The sequence below is a fragment of the Lagenorhynchus albirostris genome, chromosome 5 (genome assembly GCF_949774975.1).
Source record: "Lagenorhynchus albirostris chromosome 5, mLagAlb1.1, whole genome shotgun sequence".
NCBI classification, from domain to species: Eukaryota; Metazoa; Chordata; class Mammalia; order Artiodactyla; family Delphinidae; genus Lagenorhynchus; species Lagenorhynchus albirostris.
This window is the reverse complement of record NC_083099.1, coordinates 29,799,658-29,814,207: the sequence shown is the minus strand read 5'-3', so window position 1 is coordinate 29,814,207 and position 14,550 is coordinate 29,799,658. Positions and strand designations below refer to the sequence as shown.

The 14,550-nt window shown below is 42.8% G+C and overlaps 1 protein-coding gene across 1 annotated transcript in view; it reads left to right on the top strand.

Moving 5' to 3' along the window:
• Positions 1-14,118, top strand: part of PCCB (propionyl-CoA carboxylase subunit beta) — a 92,328-nt gene extending 78,210 nt beyond the window's left edge. The window contains exons 11-15 of the mRNA XM_060149792.1: positions 10,927-11,034; positions 11,275-11,375; positions 11,788-11,886; positions 12,714-12,813; positions 13,839-14,118. Of these exons, the coding sequence (XP_060005775.1) occupies positions 10,927-11,034; positions 11,275-11,375; positions 11,788-11,886; positions 12,714-12,813; positions 13,839-13,960 (530 nt within the window). The 3' untranslated portion in view covers positions 13,961-14,118. The remainder of the gene's footprint in view (positions 1-10,926; positions 11,035-11,274; positions 11,376-11,787; positions 11,887-12,713; positions 12,814-13,838) is intronic.
• The last annotated feature ends 432 nt before the right edge of the window (positions 14,119-14,550 follow it).

Below are 14,550 nucleotides of genomic sequence, written 5' to 3'. Positions count from 1 at the left end.
CAGGACATGGAAGCAACCTCAGTGTTCATCAACAGATGAATGGATAAAGAAGATGTGGCACATATATACAATGGAATATTACTCAGCCATAAAAAGAAACGCAATTGAGTTATTTGTAGTGAGGTGGATGGACCTATAGAGTCTGTCATACAGGGTGAAGTAAGTCAGAAAGAGAAAAACAAATACCGTTGCTAACACATATATATGGAATCTAAGGAAAAAAAAAGTTCATGAAGAACCTAGGGGTAAGACGAGAATAAAGACACAGACCTACTAGAGAATGGACTTGAGGATATGGGGAGGGGGAAGGGTAAGCTGCGACAAAGTGACATCGACCCATATACACTACCAAACGTAAAATGGATAGCTAGTGGGAAGTAGCCGCATAGCTCACGGAGATCAGCTAGGTGGTTTGTGACTAGCTAGTGGGGGTGTGATAGGGAGGGTGGGAGGGAGGGAGACGTAAGAGGGAAGTGATATGGGAACATATGTATATGTATAACTGATTCACTTTGTTATAAAGCAGAAACTAGCACACCATTGTAAAGCAATTATATTCCAATAAAGATGTTAAAAAAAAAAGAAAAAAAGTGGTGTTACAAACCAAAAATACAATAATACTGGCTTTTTATATTTCCCCATGTAGTTATCTTTACTGGAGATTTTTACTTCGTCATACAGTTCTGTGATACTATCTACTACCTTTTTATTTCAACATGATGGGCTCCCTTTACCATTTCTTGTAGGGCAGGCCTAGTGGTAACGAACTCCTCAGCTTTTGTTTGTCTAGGAATGTCTTTATTTGTCCCTCATTTTTGAAGAACAGTTTGCCAAGTATAGAGTTGTTGGTTGAGTTTTATTCTTTCAGCATCTTGTTTTTTAATTTTTTAATTGATGTATACTTGCTGTATAATATCATATGTTACAGGTATACAGTATAATGATTCAGAATTTTTAAAGGTTATACTCTATTTATAGTTATTATAAAATATTGGCTATATTCCTCATGTTATACATATATCTTTGAATCTTATTTTATGCCTAGTAGTTTGTGTCCTTTACTCCCCTACCCCTATATGGCCCCTCCCCCACCTTATTGCTCCTCACTGGTAACCTGTAGTTTGTTCTCTATGTCTGTGAGTCCACTTCTTTTTTGTTATATACACTAGTTTGTGGTATTTTTTAAATTCCATATATAAGTAATACCATACAGTATTTGTCTTTCTCTGACTTACAGTAAGTCCCTTACATATGAATCTTCAATTTGAGAACTTTCAAAGATGCGAACGTGTGTTCGCCTGTCTAATCACATAAGTTAGTTCACGTGCGTGGCGTACATTGTCACGTGCTTGCATTCTCTACAAGTGGTTGTGCTTTTGTGTACTTTACTGTACGGTACGGTATAGAGTACAGTAGTACAGTATCTTTATTTCAAGCCCAGTATGTCCGGAAGTGAGCGTAAAAGCAGTGGTGATGTAGTGGGTACTGCTAAGAAGTGCCAAGCGATAACAGTGGAAAGAAAAATGAAAATAATTGAGAGAGTGGAGCAAGGCAAAAAGATGGTAGACATCACTCATTCTTATAACATGAATTGTTCAACCATCGGCACAATTCTAAAGAACAAGGACAGGATCATGAAACATGAAGTCTGCTGTGCTGATGATGTCAACAATACTATCGGAGAAGCGTGGAAAAGTGATGGAGGAGATGAGAAACTCAGTGTGTGGATGCAGGATCAGCACCAGTGTCGAGTCCTGTTCAGCTTAATGCTGATTCAAGAGAAAGCTAAAAGCCTTTATGAAGACTTGACGAAGAAACACGGTGAAGAATCAGAGGGTGCATCTTTTAATGCCAGCCATGGCTGGTTTCATTGCTTCAAGACTAGAGCCAACCTTCACAATATGGTAGCTGCCCAGGAATTTCCTGAAATGCTTCGGGAAATTATTGATGAAGGCATGTATTCACCCAAGCAGGTTTTTAATGTGGATGAGACAGGACTGTACTTGAAGAGGATGCCAGACCGAAGTTACATCAGTAAGGAGGAAAAGTTGATGCCCGCCTATAGAGCAGCAAAGGATAAGCTGACTCTGTTGTTTGGTGGCAATGCTTCCAGTGATATGAAGCTGAAGCCTCTCTTACTTTATCATTTAGAGAATCCAGGAGCCCTTAACAGCATAGCCAGGGGCTCGCTTCCTGTTGTGTGGAAGAGTAACCCCAAAGCCTGGTTACACAACCCATTTTCCAGGACTGGTTTTTCCACCACTTTATATCCCGGACGTGGAGAAATATTGTTTGGAGAAGGGTGTCCCATTCAACATTCTTTTGCTGCTCGACAGTGCTTTGGGCCATCCCCCATTCATAGACAACTTTCATTCCAATGTCCTGTAGTGCATCTGCCACCAAATACTATGTCGCTCATCCAACCTATGGACCAGGGGTTATAGCGACTTTCAAGAAATATTATTTATGTCACACTTTTCATCAGGCAGTAAAGGCGAGTGACGAATCAGGAACAGACTTGCGACAATTTTGGAAGGACTATAACATCTACAGGCCATAAAAAACATTGACTTTGCTTGGCATGAGGTTACGGCCATCACTGTGAATGGGGTTTGGAAGAACGTTTGTCCGCAGTTTGTTCACAATTTTCATGGATTTGAGAAGGTGGATGAGGAGTCTAAAGAGGTCTTCAGCAACTTGGTGACCCTCAGCGAGAAGCTGGAGCTAGATCTGCAAGAGAATGACTTCACTGACTCCTTGCTGTGCAACATGGGAGCTTACTAATGAAGACCTGATGGAATTGGAGGCCCAGAGAAACGATGAAGAGAGACAAGAAGAACAAGTAACTGAAGAACCTAAGAGATTCACGAGGTAGGAAATGGCAAGGGGATATTCTTTATTTGAGAAGACACTGTTAGTTTTTGAGGCACAGGACCCAAACGTAGAATGGTACACAAAGGTTGCAGCAGCCGTGCAGAATGCAATCCAGTGCTACTGTGTCATCTATCACGAGAAAAAAAGAGCTACTACCCAGACATCACTGGATCGTTTTTTCAAGAAGGTAGATAGAATTGAATCCAGCGAGGAACCAGAACCTGTGCCATCAATGTCAGACGTGAGTGAAATTGCAGCTTGCCCTCCGTCTCCTATTGCTGACGATCCTTCAGCTCTACCATCTCCCACCTCCTCTCCCTCCTCCAGTCAGCAACTCTTCTTGCCTGTTCACTCGATGCCAGCCCCTGTATGCCAGCTGTTGTACTGTACTACTGTGCTTTTCAAGGTACTGTACCATAAGATTAAAGATGTTTTCTTTAGTTTTTGTGTTTCTTGTTTTTTATGTATTATTTGTGTGAAAAGTATTATAAACCTATTACCACAATTACTGTATAGCTCATAGTGTTAGTTGGGTACCTAGGCTAAGTTTTCTGGACTTAACGAACAAATTGGACTTACGACCGCACTTGAACGGAACTCGTTTGTATGTAGGGGACTTACTGTATTCCAGTTAGCATAATGCCTTCCATGTCCATCCATATTGCTGCAAATGGCAAAATTTTGTTCTTCTTATGTATATATACACCACATCTTCTGTATCCATTCATCTGTTGATAGACACTTAGGTTGCTTACGTATCTTGGCAATTATAAATAATGCTGCTATGAACATTGGGGTGCATGTATTTTTTCAAATTAATGTTTTTGGGTGTTTTGGATATATTCCTAGGAGTGGAATTACTGTGGCAGAAGAACTGAATAGACATTTTTCCAAAGAGGAAATGCATATAACCAATAGGCACATGAAAAGATGTTCAATCTTGCTAATCATCAGGGAAATGCAAATCAAAACCACAATGAGATATCACATCACACCTGTCAGAATGACTATCATCAAAAAGAACACAAATAACAAATGTTGGCAAGGATGTGGAGAAAAGGGAACCCTGTACACTGTTGGTGGGAATGTAGATTGGTGCAGCCACTCTGCAAAATGGTATGGAGGTTTCTCAAAAAACTAAAAATAGAACTACCATAAAAAATAGAACTTTCAGCACTTTAAATATGTATCCCATTTGGTAATCTTATTGAAGATTCTTTTTTTAAAAAAATATTTATTTATTTATTTTTGGCTGTGTTGGGTCTTCGTTGCTGCACGCGGGGCTTTTTCTAGTTGCGGTAAGTGGGGGCTACTCTTCTTTGTGGTGCACGGGCTTCTCATTGCAGAGACTTCCCTCATTGTGGAGCACGGGCTCTAGGCGCACGGGCTTCAGTAGTTGCAGCACGCAGGCTCAGTAGTTGTGGCTCACGGGCTCTAGAGCACAGGCTCAGTAGTTGTGGCACACGAGCTTAGTTGCTCTGCGGCATGTGGGATCTTCCCGGGTCAGGGATCGAACCCGTGTCCCCTGCATTGGCAGGCGGATTCTCAACCACTGCGCCACCGGGGAAGCCCTGAAGATTCTTTGTGTATGATGAGTCACTTCTCTCTTGCTACTTTCAAGATTCTGTCTTTGTCTTTCAATAATTTGACTATAATGTGTCTCGGTATGGGTGTGTATGAGTTTATCCTACTTAGAGTTTCTTGAATTTGTAGCTTCACGTCTTGTGCCAAAATTGAGAAGTTTTTGGACATTCTTTCTTCAAATAATCTCTCTGCCCCTTTCTCTCTCTCTCTTCCTCTGGTACTGCCATGCAGTGTATGTCAGTTCTCTTGATGATATTCCATAGGTCCCTTAGTCTCTATTCACTTCATTTTTTCTTTTCTTTCTGTTCCTCAGACTGGATTATTTAAGTTTTCTTATCCTCAAGTTTCCTTATCCTTCTTGTCTACTCAGGTCTGTTGTTGAACCTCTGTAGTGAACTTTTCATTTCAGTTATTGTACTTCTCAGCCATGGAATTTCTGTTTGGTTCCTTTTTATAATTTCTCTTTATTGATATTCTCATTTTGTTCATAATTTTTTTTTCCTGATTTTTTTAGTTCTTCATGTTTTCCTTTACTTCCTTGAGCATATTTAAGACAGTTGATTTAAAATCTTTGTTTAGTAAGTTTATTGTCTGGGCTTCTGTGGGATAGATTCTTTTATTTTGCTCATTTGAATGGCTGTACTTTCCTGTTGCTTTGTATGCTTTGCTATTTGTTGGAAACTGAACATTTGAATATTATAATGTGGTAACTCTGAAAATCATATTCTCCCCTTTTTCCAGAGTTTGAGGTTTTTTTGATTGTTCAGTGCTGTAGTAGTCCATTTTTCTAGGGACTTTTCCCAACTGTTTTTGCAGAGGCTATATTCCTTGTTGTTTTCCTAAGCTTGTGTCCAGCTATTGTTTTAACAGAGATTACCTTGAACACCAGGTGCCAAAACAGACAAATAAGAAAACATCTCTCTTAGTCTTTGCAAATTGGCTTTGTACTGAGGCTGTCCTTCAACATGTAGCCAGACTTAAACTGAGTTTAGGTATCAGCCCAAGGTTAAAGCCTAAGGTCTTCTCAGGTCTTTTGTAATGTTATGTTTTCCTTTTAATTCATCTCAAGGTATTTTCTTTTTTAAAATTTTTTTATTGAAGTATAGTTGATTTACAATGTTGTGTTAATTTCTGCTGTACAGCAAAGTGACTCAGTTATACACGTATATATTCTTTTTCATCTTCTTTTCCATTCTGGTTTATCACAGGATATTGAATATATTGTTAGTTCCCTGTGCTGTATAGCAGGACCTTGTTGTTTATCCATTCTCTATATAGTAGTTTGTGAATCCCAAACTCCCAATCCTCCCCCACCCACGCTTGGCAACCACAAGTGTGTTTTCTATGTCTGTGAGTCTGTTTCTGTTTTGTAGACAAGTTCATTTGTGTCATATTTTAGATTCCACATATAAGTGATATCATATGGTATTTGTCTTTCTCTGCCTGACTTAATTCACTTAGTATGATCATCTCTGGGTCCATCCATGTTGCTGCAAATGGCATTATTTCATTCTTTTTAGTGACCGAATAATATTCCATTATATATATACCACATCATCTTTATCCATTCCTCTGTCGATGGACATTTAGGTTGTTTCCATGTCTTGACTATTGTACATAGTGCTTCTGTGAACATAGGGGTGCATGCATCTTCTTGAATTACAGTTTTGTCTGGGTATATGCCCAGGAGTGGGATTGCTGGATCATATGGCAACCACCTGTGTAGGAGGATTCCCTTTTCTCCAAACCCTCTCCAGCATTTATTACTTGTAGACCATTCTGTAGTCAGAATGATGGCCATTCTGACTGGTGTGAGGTGGTGCCTCATTATAGTTTTGATTTGCATTTCTCTAATAATTAGCAATGATGAGCATCTATTCATGTGCCTATTGGCCATCTGTATGTCTTCTTTGGAGAAATGTCTATTTAGGTCTTCTGCCCATTTTTCAATTGGGTTTTTTTGTTGTTGTTAGTGAATTGTAGCTCTTTGTATGTTTTGGAAATTAAGCCCTTGTTGGTTGCATCATTCGCAAATATTTTCTCCCAGTCTGTAGATTGTCTTTTCATTTTGTTTATGGTTCCTTTGCTGTGTGAAAGCTTATAAGCTTGATTAGGTCCCATTTTTTATTTTTGCTTTTGTTTCTGTTGCCCTGGGAGACTGACCTAAGAAAACATTGGTACAATTTATGTCAGAGAATGTTTTGCCTATGTTCTCTTCTTGGACATTTATGGTGTCTTGTCGTATATTTATGTCTTTAAGCCATTTTGAGTTTATTTTTATGTATGGTGTGAGGGTGTGTTCTAACTTCATTGATTTATATGTGGCTGTACAACTTTCTTAACGCCACTTGCTGAAGGACTGTCTTTTCCCATTGTATATTCTTGCCTTCTTTGTCGAAGATTAATTGTCCCTAGGTATGTGGGTTTGTTTCTGGGCTCTCTATTCCGTTCCACTGATCCGTTCAAAGTATTTTCTAATTTCCCTTCTCAGGTCTTTTCTGAACATGCATCTGGCTCTAGGCACGTCTGCGTCTTTCTGAAGTCCCTTGTATACACAGGTGATCTTGAATGCCCTAATCCCCCCCCCAAACCCCCTCTCTCCCTGTTTTTTTCCTCCCAGGCCTTAGGAAATGTCAACCGTAATCTTTCACCCCAGATGTCTATAGGTGGTTCTTTTGCCTTACAGTGAGCAATGCCTGCCACTTTTCTGGCCTGAGTGAGTTCTGAGTTAGGTGAAGTGATGAAAGGCTTGCATCCATCTTTCAGGTAGCCCCCAGACAAGGCAGAACAGACCTACATGGTGATTTGTGCCTCAGGTCTTCTTTGCTTCCTCTAGAACCAGGGAAGAGTGTGGGGCAAGTGTAATTCAAAACGCCACAGAGCTTTCCTACAGTTTCTAAGTTGCCTTTTTCCTGATTCAGCTTTTACTTAGTTGTAAATTTTGCCTGTTCCAGAGTTTTGACAAAGTTGGTTCTGACAGTTTCTGCATGTGTTTTGATGTTTCTGTTTGCAGACAGGAGCTTGGAGCTGCCTATTCCACCATTTTGTTGTCTAGAAATAGTGTTTAAAGTTAGGAATTTACACATACTGAAAATGCATTTTGTTCCTACAGTAAGTTCTCGGCTGTTCACGTATCTCTTTAGTTCCTCCTCTTTGCTGTGTCTGTCCCTGGTGTGGACTTCACATGATCTTCTGTGTCTGCTCAGAGACACAGGTGACTATGTCTGCAGGTTCTGGCGCCCTCCAGTACAGGTGCACTTTGACAAGCTCACTTGTTAAGAAACTGCTTGGCTCATTGTGGAAACTATCTACAAGTACTTAGAATGTCTATCCCAGGGGCCTGCCCTAGCCCTGGCTGGAGTCTGAATACCTGGTTGCATTGTGGTTCCTCAGCTTCCCTTCTTCTTGACTCAGTAATTCTTTGTGATGTTTATGGGGTGTCAAAAAAGGCAGCTTTAGAGGCTCACAGAGGAGGCCTCTTTTCTGGTTCTCATTTCTTTTTCTTTTTTATTGAAGTATAGTTGATTTACAGTGTTGTGTTAGTTTCTGCTGTACAGCAAAGTGACTCAGTTATACGTATATATATATTCTTTTCCATTATGGTTTATCACAGGATACTGAATACAGTTCCCTGTATTCAGGAACTGTATTCAGTATCCTGTGATAAACCATAATGGAAAAGAATATGTATACGTATATATTCCCTGTGCTGTACCCTAGGACCTTGTTGTTTATCCAGCCTGTATATACTAGCTTGCACATGCTAATCCCAAACTCCCGATCCTTCCCTCACCCACTCCTCCTCCCCCTTGACACTGGTTCTCATTTCTTCCTTGTAGGAATTAGCCAGGGCTCATTGGGCTCTCTGGGTGCCAGGTGCTCTGTCAGGCCTGGACTAGGGCCTAAGATGATGAGGCCATCATCTTAGTAGACCTGGGGCCCACTCTTGGCAGCTCAGGGCCACAGGTTTTCCATTTCTGACTGTGTTCATTTCCCCAACGATTTTATCTTGTTTTGGTTGTCATTGCTTGTATTTTTCTTCATTTTGATTTTTATTCTGGCCTCTTTGTACTTCTTGTGGTTTCTTAATTTAGAATTGTCTTCATCCCAGGACTCATCACTCACATTATTTCAAGTCATTAACATAGATTTTTCTTCTATTGAGTTACAATTGAGGCACAGTAAATTACATGTTCATTGGGATGGGTTTTGGCAGTTAATACAACTTTGTATTCACCATTCAAAATAAGATATGGAACATTTCTATCATCTCAGAAAATGCATTAGGCAAGAGGGAAGTTTTGCCTATTGCTATTATTTTTTGAGTTGTCTTTTTATTGTTGATTTGTAGGGTTCTTTATATATTCTGGATGTGAATCCTTTGTCAGATATGTGTATTTTAAATATTTTTTTCCTGGTCTGTGACTTGTTTATTCATTTAATTAATGGTGCCTTTTGATTCACATTATTTTAAAAACTTGGTAAAGTCCCATTTATCAGTGTTTTTACTTCTGATTAGAACTTTTTGTGTCCTGTCCAGGAAATCTTTGCCTACTACAAAGTTTCAAAGATAGTCCACATCATCTTCTAGGAGCTTTGTAGTTGTGGGTTATGTTAAGATCTACAATCCATTTTGGGCTAATTTTTGTGTGTAGAGTATAGGGTGAAACAGGAGTCTACTTCCGTTTTTTTCCATACAGATATTTAATTGTTCCATCACCATTAGTTAATAAGACTTACTTTCCACACTGAATTGTTTTGGTGCCTGGTCTAAAATCAGTTGTGTGGGCCTGTTTCTTCACAATCTATCCTGTTTCATTGCTGTTTTTGCCAACCTCTATGCCTCTGCCATACTGTCTTGATTACTGTAGCTTTGTAGTTCTTGGTGGTTCTCACCAGGGACAGTTTCAATATCCTGGGAACATGTGGCAGTGTTGGAAACACTTTTGGTTGTCACAGTGGGGATGAGAGGTGGAGGGGTGTGCTACTGGCATCTAGTGGGTGCAGGCCAGAGATGCTGCTCTACATCCTACGTGCAGAGGTCAAACACCCACAGCAAAGAATTATCCTGTCCAAATTGTTGATAATACCAAGACTGAGAAACCCTGCTTTTGTGAGTCTTCAAGTCAGTTAGTATAAGTCTTCCTATACTGATATTTTAAAAAAGAAAATACCATTTTGACCATTCTGTCTCCTTTGTATTGACCATGTGAATCTTAGAATCCGCTTATCAGAAATTCCTATGATTTTGATAGGAATTGCTTGAAAAATACAGATTTCTCCACTATACTTGCTATTAAACTTTAAATCCAAAATAATTAAAATAGTATAAGTAATTAAAATTAAATACAATTAGGAACTTAGCCTCTCACTTTTACTAGTCATGTTTCAAGTATTCGGTAGTCACATGTGGCTAGTGGCTACTATGTCGACAAATAGCAGAGCCAGAGAACATTTCCATCATCATAGAAAGCTCTTTCAGGCAGCACTGGTATAGATCAGTTTGGGGATTGATTTATTCTTCTAATCCATGAGTATATAAGTTTTTTTGTAGATATTCTTTATCAGATAATGGAAGTTCAATTGTACTCCTAGTTTACTGCTAGTTTTTAATTGTGAATGTTGGATTTTCTCAGATGTTTATATCTACTGAAGTGACCATATGGTTGTTCTCCTTTAATAATTTCATTGCTTTTCACACATTAGATCAAGTCCGAATTCCTGGATATAACTGCACTTGGTCATGATGCACCAGTGTTTTTATCTAATGCTGGAATTGATTTGGTAATATCTTAGGACTGTTTGTATCTATGTTCATGAGGGATTTTGGTCTGCATTTTCTTGTAATGTCCTTTTCTTGTTTTGGTATTTAATGCTGGCTTCATAAAATACTTTGCAAAGTGTGGTAGGAGAGGGTTTACTAGTAACTGAGCTCTCATTCTGTGCCCTTTCACAGATACCATCTCCTGTAATCCTTACAGCTGTGGTAGGAGGGGGATAACACCCCTGCCTTTCAGGTGGCAAATCTCAGGCTCAGAAAGTGAAGTAATTAACCTGACACGTGGCTATAGCTGGTGAAGCCAGAATCTGATTCCAGGGTACAGGGACTCTCTAAGACCAGCCCCTGGATGTCACCTCCCACGACTGGCTGCAGGGGCGAGGCAGGCTGTGCATCAGGTGGCAGCAAGCAGCCCTTCAGGTTACGAGGCTGAGACTGGCTGCCTGCCCTGGGCTTTGCTGCCGGTCCCTCAGGGGCGGCGCCACTCCTTGGCCCTCTGGCCAGTGCCAGGTGGGTTCTCCTGTCTTCCCAGTTTTTCCTGGAGTGTGAGGATCCCCTTAGCCGTTTTCTGAGGAGGTAACTTTGGTGCCTCCTTAGTAACCAGCTCTGCATGGTTGCTGGGGGCACATTCCCAGTGTGGGTGGGACTGGGAATTGCCCAGAAGCTCAGCCTGGATGATCGTTTTCTAGGATGCTTGGACATTAATTCATCCGTGAAAGGGGCTCGTTTTGTCCGATTCTGTGACGCGTTCAATATTCCACTCATCACGTTTGTGGATGTCCCTGGCTTTCTCCCCGGTGAGTCATTGACAGAGGTGGGGGCCAGGAGAGGCGGTTTTGCCCAGCGAGGCACCCACTTTATTTGGAGATCTTGCAAAATTCCCTCAGGATTTGTGACGTCTCCATATTCTGGGTGTCTGGATGGTGCGGCTGTGTGAGGGGTGGCCCTTTGGGGAGGGGGAAGACCTCCCAGCTGAGAGCAGAGGCCGACCTCCTGAGGATTCTGTGGGTATCCAGTAACTCTTCCTCGTGACCCAGGCACTGCGCAGGAGTATGGAGGCATCATCCGGCACGGCGCCAAGCTTCTCTACGCGTTTGCCGAGGCAACTGTGCCCAAAGTGACAGTCATCACCAGGAAGGTGAGGAACTCACGCTGGAGGCTGTGAGCTCACTCACTCCCATGGCAGGGCCGTGGCTGGAAGTTTGGCCGAGAGGTTCAGCAGTGCTGGAGGGAGACTACGCCTCTCTCCCCTTAAAAAGCTCTGGAGGACAGCACGGCAGACATGCCCTGCAGGGGTGTCCCTGGTCATCTGGGAACTGAAAGCAGCAGTGGGAAAAAGCAGCCGGGAAAGACCGTGACCATGAACTGTGAAAGGCCTGTGGGCTGCGCCCTTGTGCTCCGGCTCCCTGGCCTCACAGACACTGGGCCTTTAGCAGCCCAGGAGGGCTCTTCTTGCTTTCTGTCCTCATTTTGCTTGGCTTCCTGGGGTCTTGCAGGGATGTGACATGGGTGACTCAGGCACTAACATTCAGCATTTGGGTCTGTTCTAGGCCTATGGTGGCGCTTACGATGTCATGAGCTCCAAGCACCTTTGTGGTGACACCAACTATGCCTGGCCCACAGCAGAGATTGCAGTCATGGGAGCAAAGGTGAGGCCCCCTGGCTTTCCCTTCTGCGTCTGGGAAATGTTGGAGAGGGGCCAGGGCTCCAGGGAGTTGGGGTCTAGGCCCTGGCAAGCCTGCCTCCTGCCCTCACTTCAGGCGTGTGCCGCTGTCTCCGTGCCCGGGTGGAAGGAGCCTAGAGTGGGTTTTGAGACGTCAGTAAAGGGGAGAGGGCTGAGTCAGCTGAGCTGGCCTTCGGAGGACTGGACGTTTCCCCCGGCCCCAAGCTGCTGACTTAGGGCAGGTGCTTCCTGTTGCCGAGCCCGCTCCCCACTCCTTTTCTGCTTCAGAACAGCTGTTGTGGCTGAACCAGGTAACTCCCATGCCCCCGCCTCTCCAAGCTGACTTTCAAGGGTTCTGACGTGAAGGCTCATCTTTCAGTCCTCATTTTTCTACATTTGCATTTCAGTCTTTCCACCTCTGGCCATTGAATTGTGTGCTCAGGGCTCAGAATCATGAAAAAGGGAAACCGCAGTCTGCGTCCCTCAATGAGGGAACTGTGGATTTAACAGTGGAAACTGGGCCAAATATCTTGGCCTCAGAGAAGGATAAATGCAGTTGGAGAGCAGGACAGAATCTGGGGAGGCAAACACCTGGCTTAGCCTGGGCTGCTCGTCATTGGGGCCACAGCTGAGCATCCATCCCAGCTCCCGGAGTCACGGAGGTCAACTCCAGGCACCTGGACCTGGCACTTGTCTCTGGTACACTTTGATTTACCAGGACACTGGCAACCATGCCCATGATGATGAGCTGAGGGAGGCCTGCCCAGGTCTCCAGGGGCCTCCAGGGGCGTTCACTAACTCCTCTCGTGACAGGGCGCTGTGGAGATCATCTTCAAAGGGCACGAGAATGTGGAGGCTGCTCAGGCAGAGTACATCGAGAAGTTTGCCAACCCTTTTCCTGCAGCCGTGAGAGGTAGGGCCTGTGGTGGGGAGGGCAGCTTTGTTCGTTTGTTGGGTCACTTGCTTCTTATTTTACTCCAGAAAGTCTGCCTTTGTCCTTCCAGTTTAATCTGGAGACCAGTGAGGGCTGGTTTGTCCCTGAGCAGTCATCACTTAAAGGTGCTGCTTTGTCGCCAGAATCAAAACAACATTGCTGAAATGGCTGAATCTCTTAGCGTTGTTCCAGTCACCCTAGTGCTGTGAAAAATCTACCCAAAACAAAGTGACTTAAAACCACCACCTTTTGTTTTGTTTTGTTTTGTTTTCCCTCATAGTTCTGGGGGTCAGCGGTTTGGTCTGGGCTGAGCTGGGTGGCTCTTCTGCTGGCTGGGCCTGGGATCAGTCATGCAGCTGTGTCATCTGGCGGTCTGACTGGGGCTAGTCCACGATGGCCTCACTCACATGGCTGGTGCTGGCTGTCAGACTCTCTCTCCACGTGGTTTCTTATTCTTAGGGAGGCTAGTCCACACTGCTTTACATTGTGTCCTGAGGGCAAGAGGGAGAGTGGGGCAGCTGCAAGGTGCCTTGAGGCCTAGGTTTGGAAGTTGCAGTGTTACTTTTGCCACATTCTGTTGGCCAAGGCAAGTTACAAGGCCAGGTGAAGAAATACAGTCCATTTCCTGATGGGAGGAGTGGCATAGTAACATTGCAGAGGGGTTTATGTACAGGATGGGAGGAATTGTTGTAGTGATTTTAAAAAAAGAAAAGTGCACTTTCTTAATTGGATTCCCTGTTGAATTCATCTTGGTAGGGAGAGGGTCACATTTTCCTTTTCTTGCCGAGTGTTCCTAGGCCAGAAGTTTGGGACCTGCCAGAGGAACAGGGGGCTCCTGGGATCAGGGGAAGGTTCACAGGACCCAGCTCCTCTTGTGTCAGGTTGGGCCCTGCTCACACTGTTGGCCGCAGAAGATAGTGCCCTGGCTGAGCACCATGTGGTGTTGGGTGGGTGGCAGCATCTGGGGCTGCAGATGATTTGCTTCCTTTTCTGTGCTTCCCCAGGGTTTGTGGATGACATCATCCAGCCTTCCTCTACACGTGCCCGAATCTGCTGTGACCTGGATGTCTTGGCCAGCAAGAAGGTACAGCGCCCATGGAGGAAACATGCAAATATTCCATTGTAAATGTACCAAGGGTAATTACTACCTGGCCATTTGCACCCATCCCTGCCTTTTTCAGTCATGAAACCTGGGAATCTAAATACCAGTAATAACTTGGCTAAGTTTATTAAATTCTAGAAAGATTTTATTTGTGCCTTCCTATAAAATTGTTTTATTAAAAATCCCAGCAGTTTTTGAGCATAAATCTTATTTTTTTGTGGTAAAAATCTGAAAAATCAAGAAAACTAAAGAAAACACTATAGTATTCACTTAGCGCTGACCCTTATTTAACACCTCTGTGTATTGCTTTCCTTTCTTTTCCCAAGAATTAATTTTTTTTTCTCTAAAGGTGAGATAATAAGCTTTTAGGGTGAAGTACTTGTCTGCTTAGGCTTTTGGTTTTCTTACTTTTAAATAATATAACAGTTAAATGATATGTCCTATCCTTTCAATTCCTTCAGAATTGTTGAGGATTAAAGGTGATGTTTGTAATTGTGTGTGTGTGTGTGTGTGTGTGTGTGTGTGTGTCTACCAGAATAGATGCTCAGTAAGGCATACACCCTATATTAATTTCTTACCCTATATTAACTTCTTTCCAGAAACGTGTTCTCACA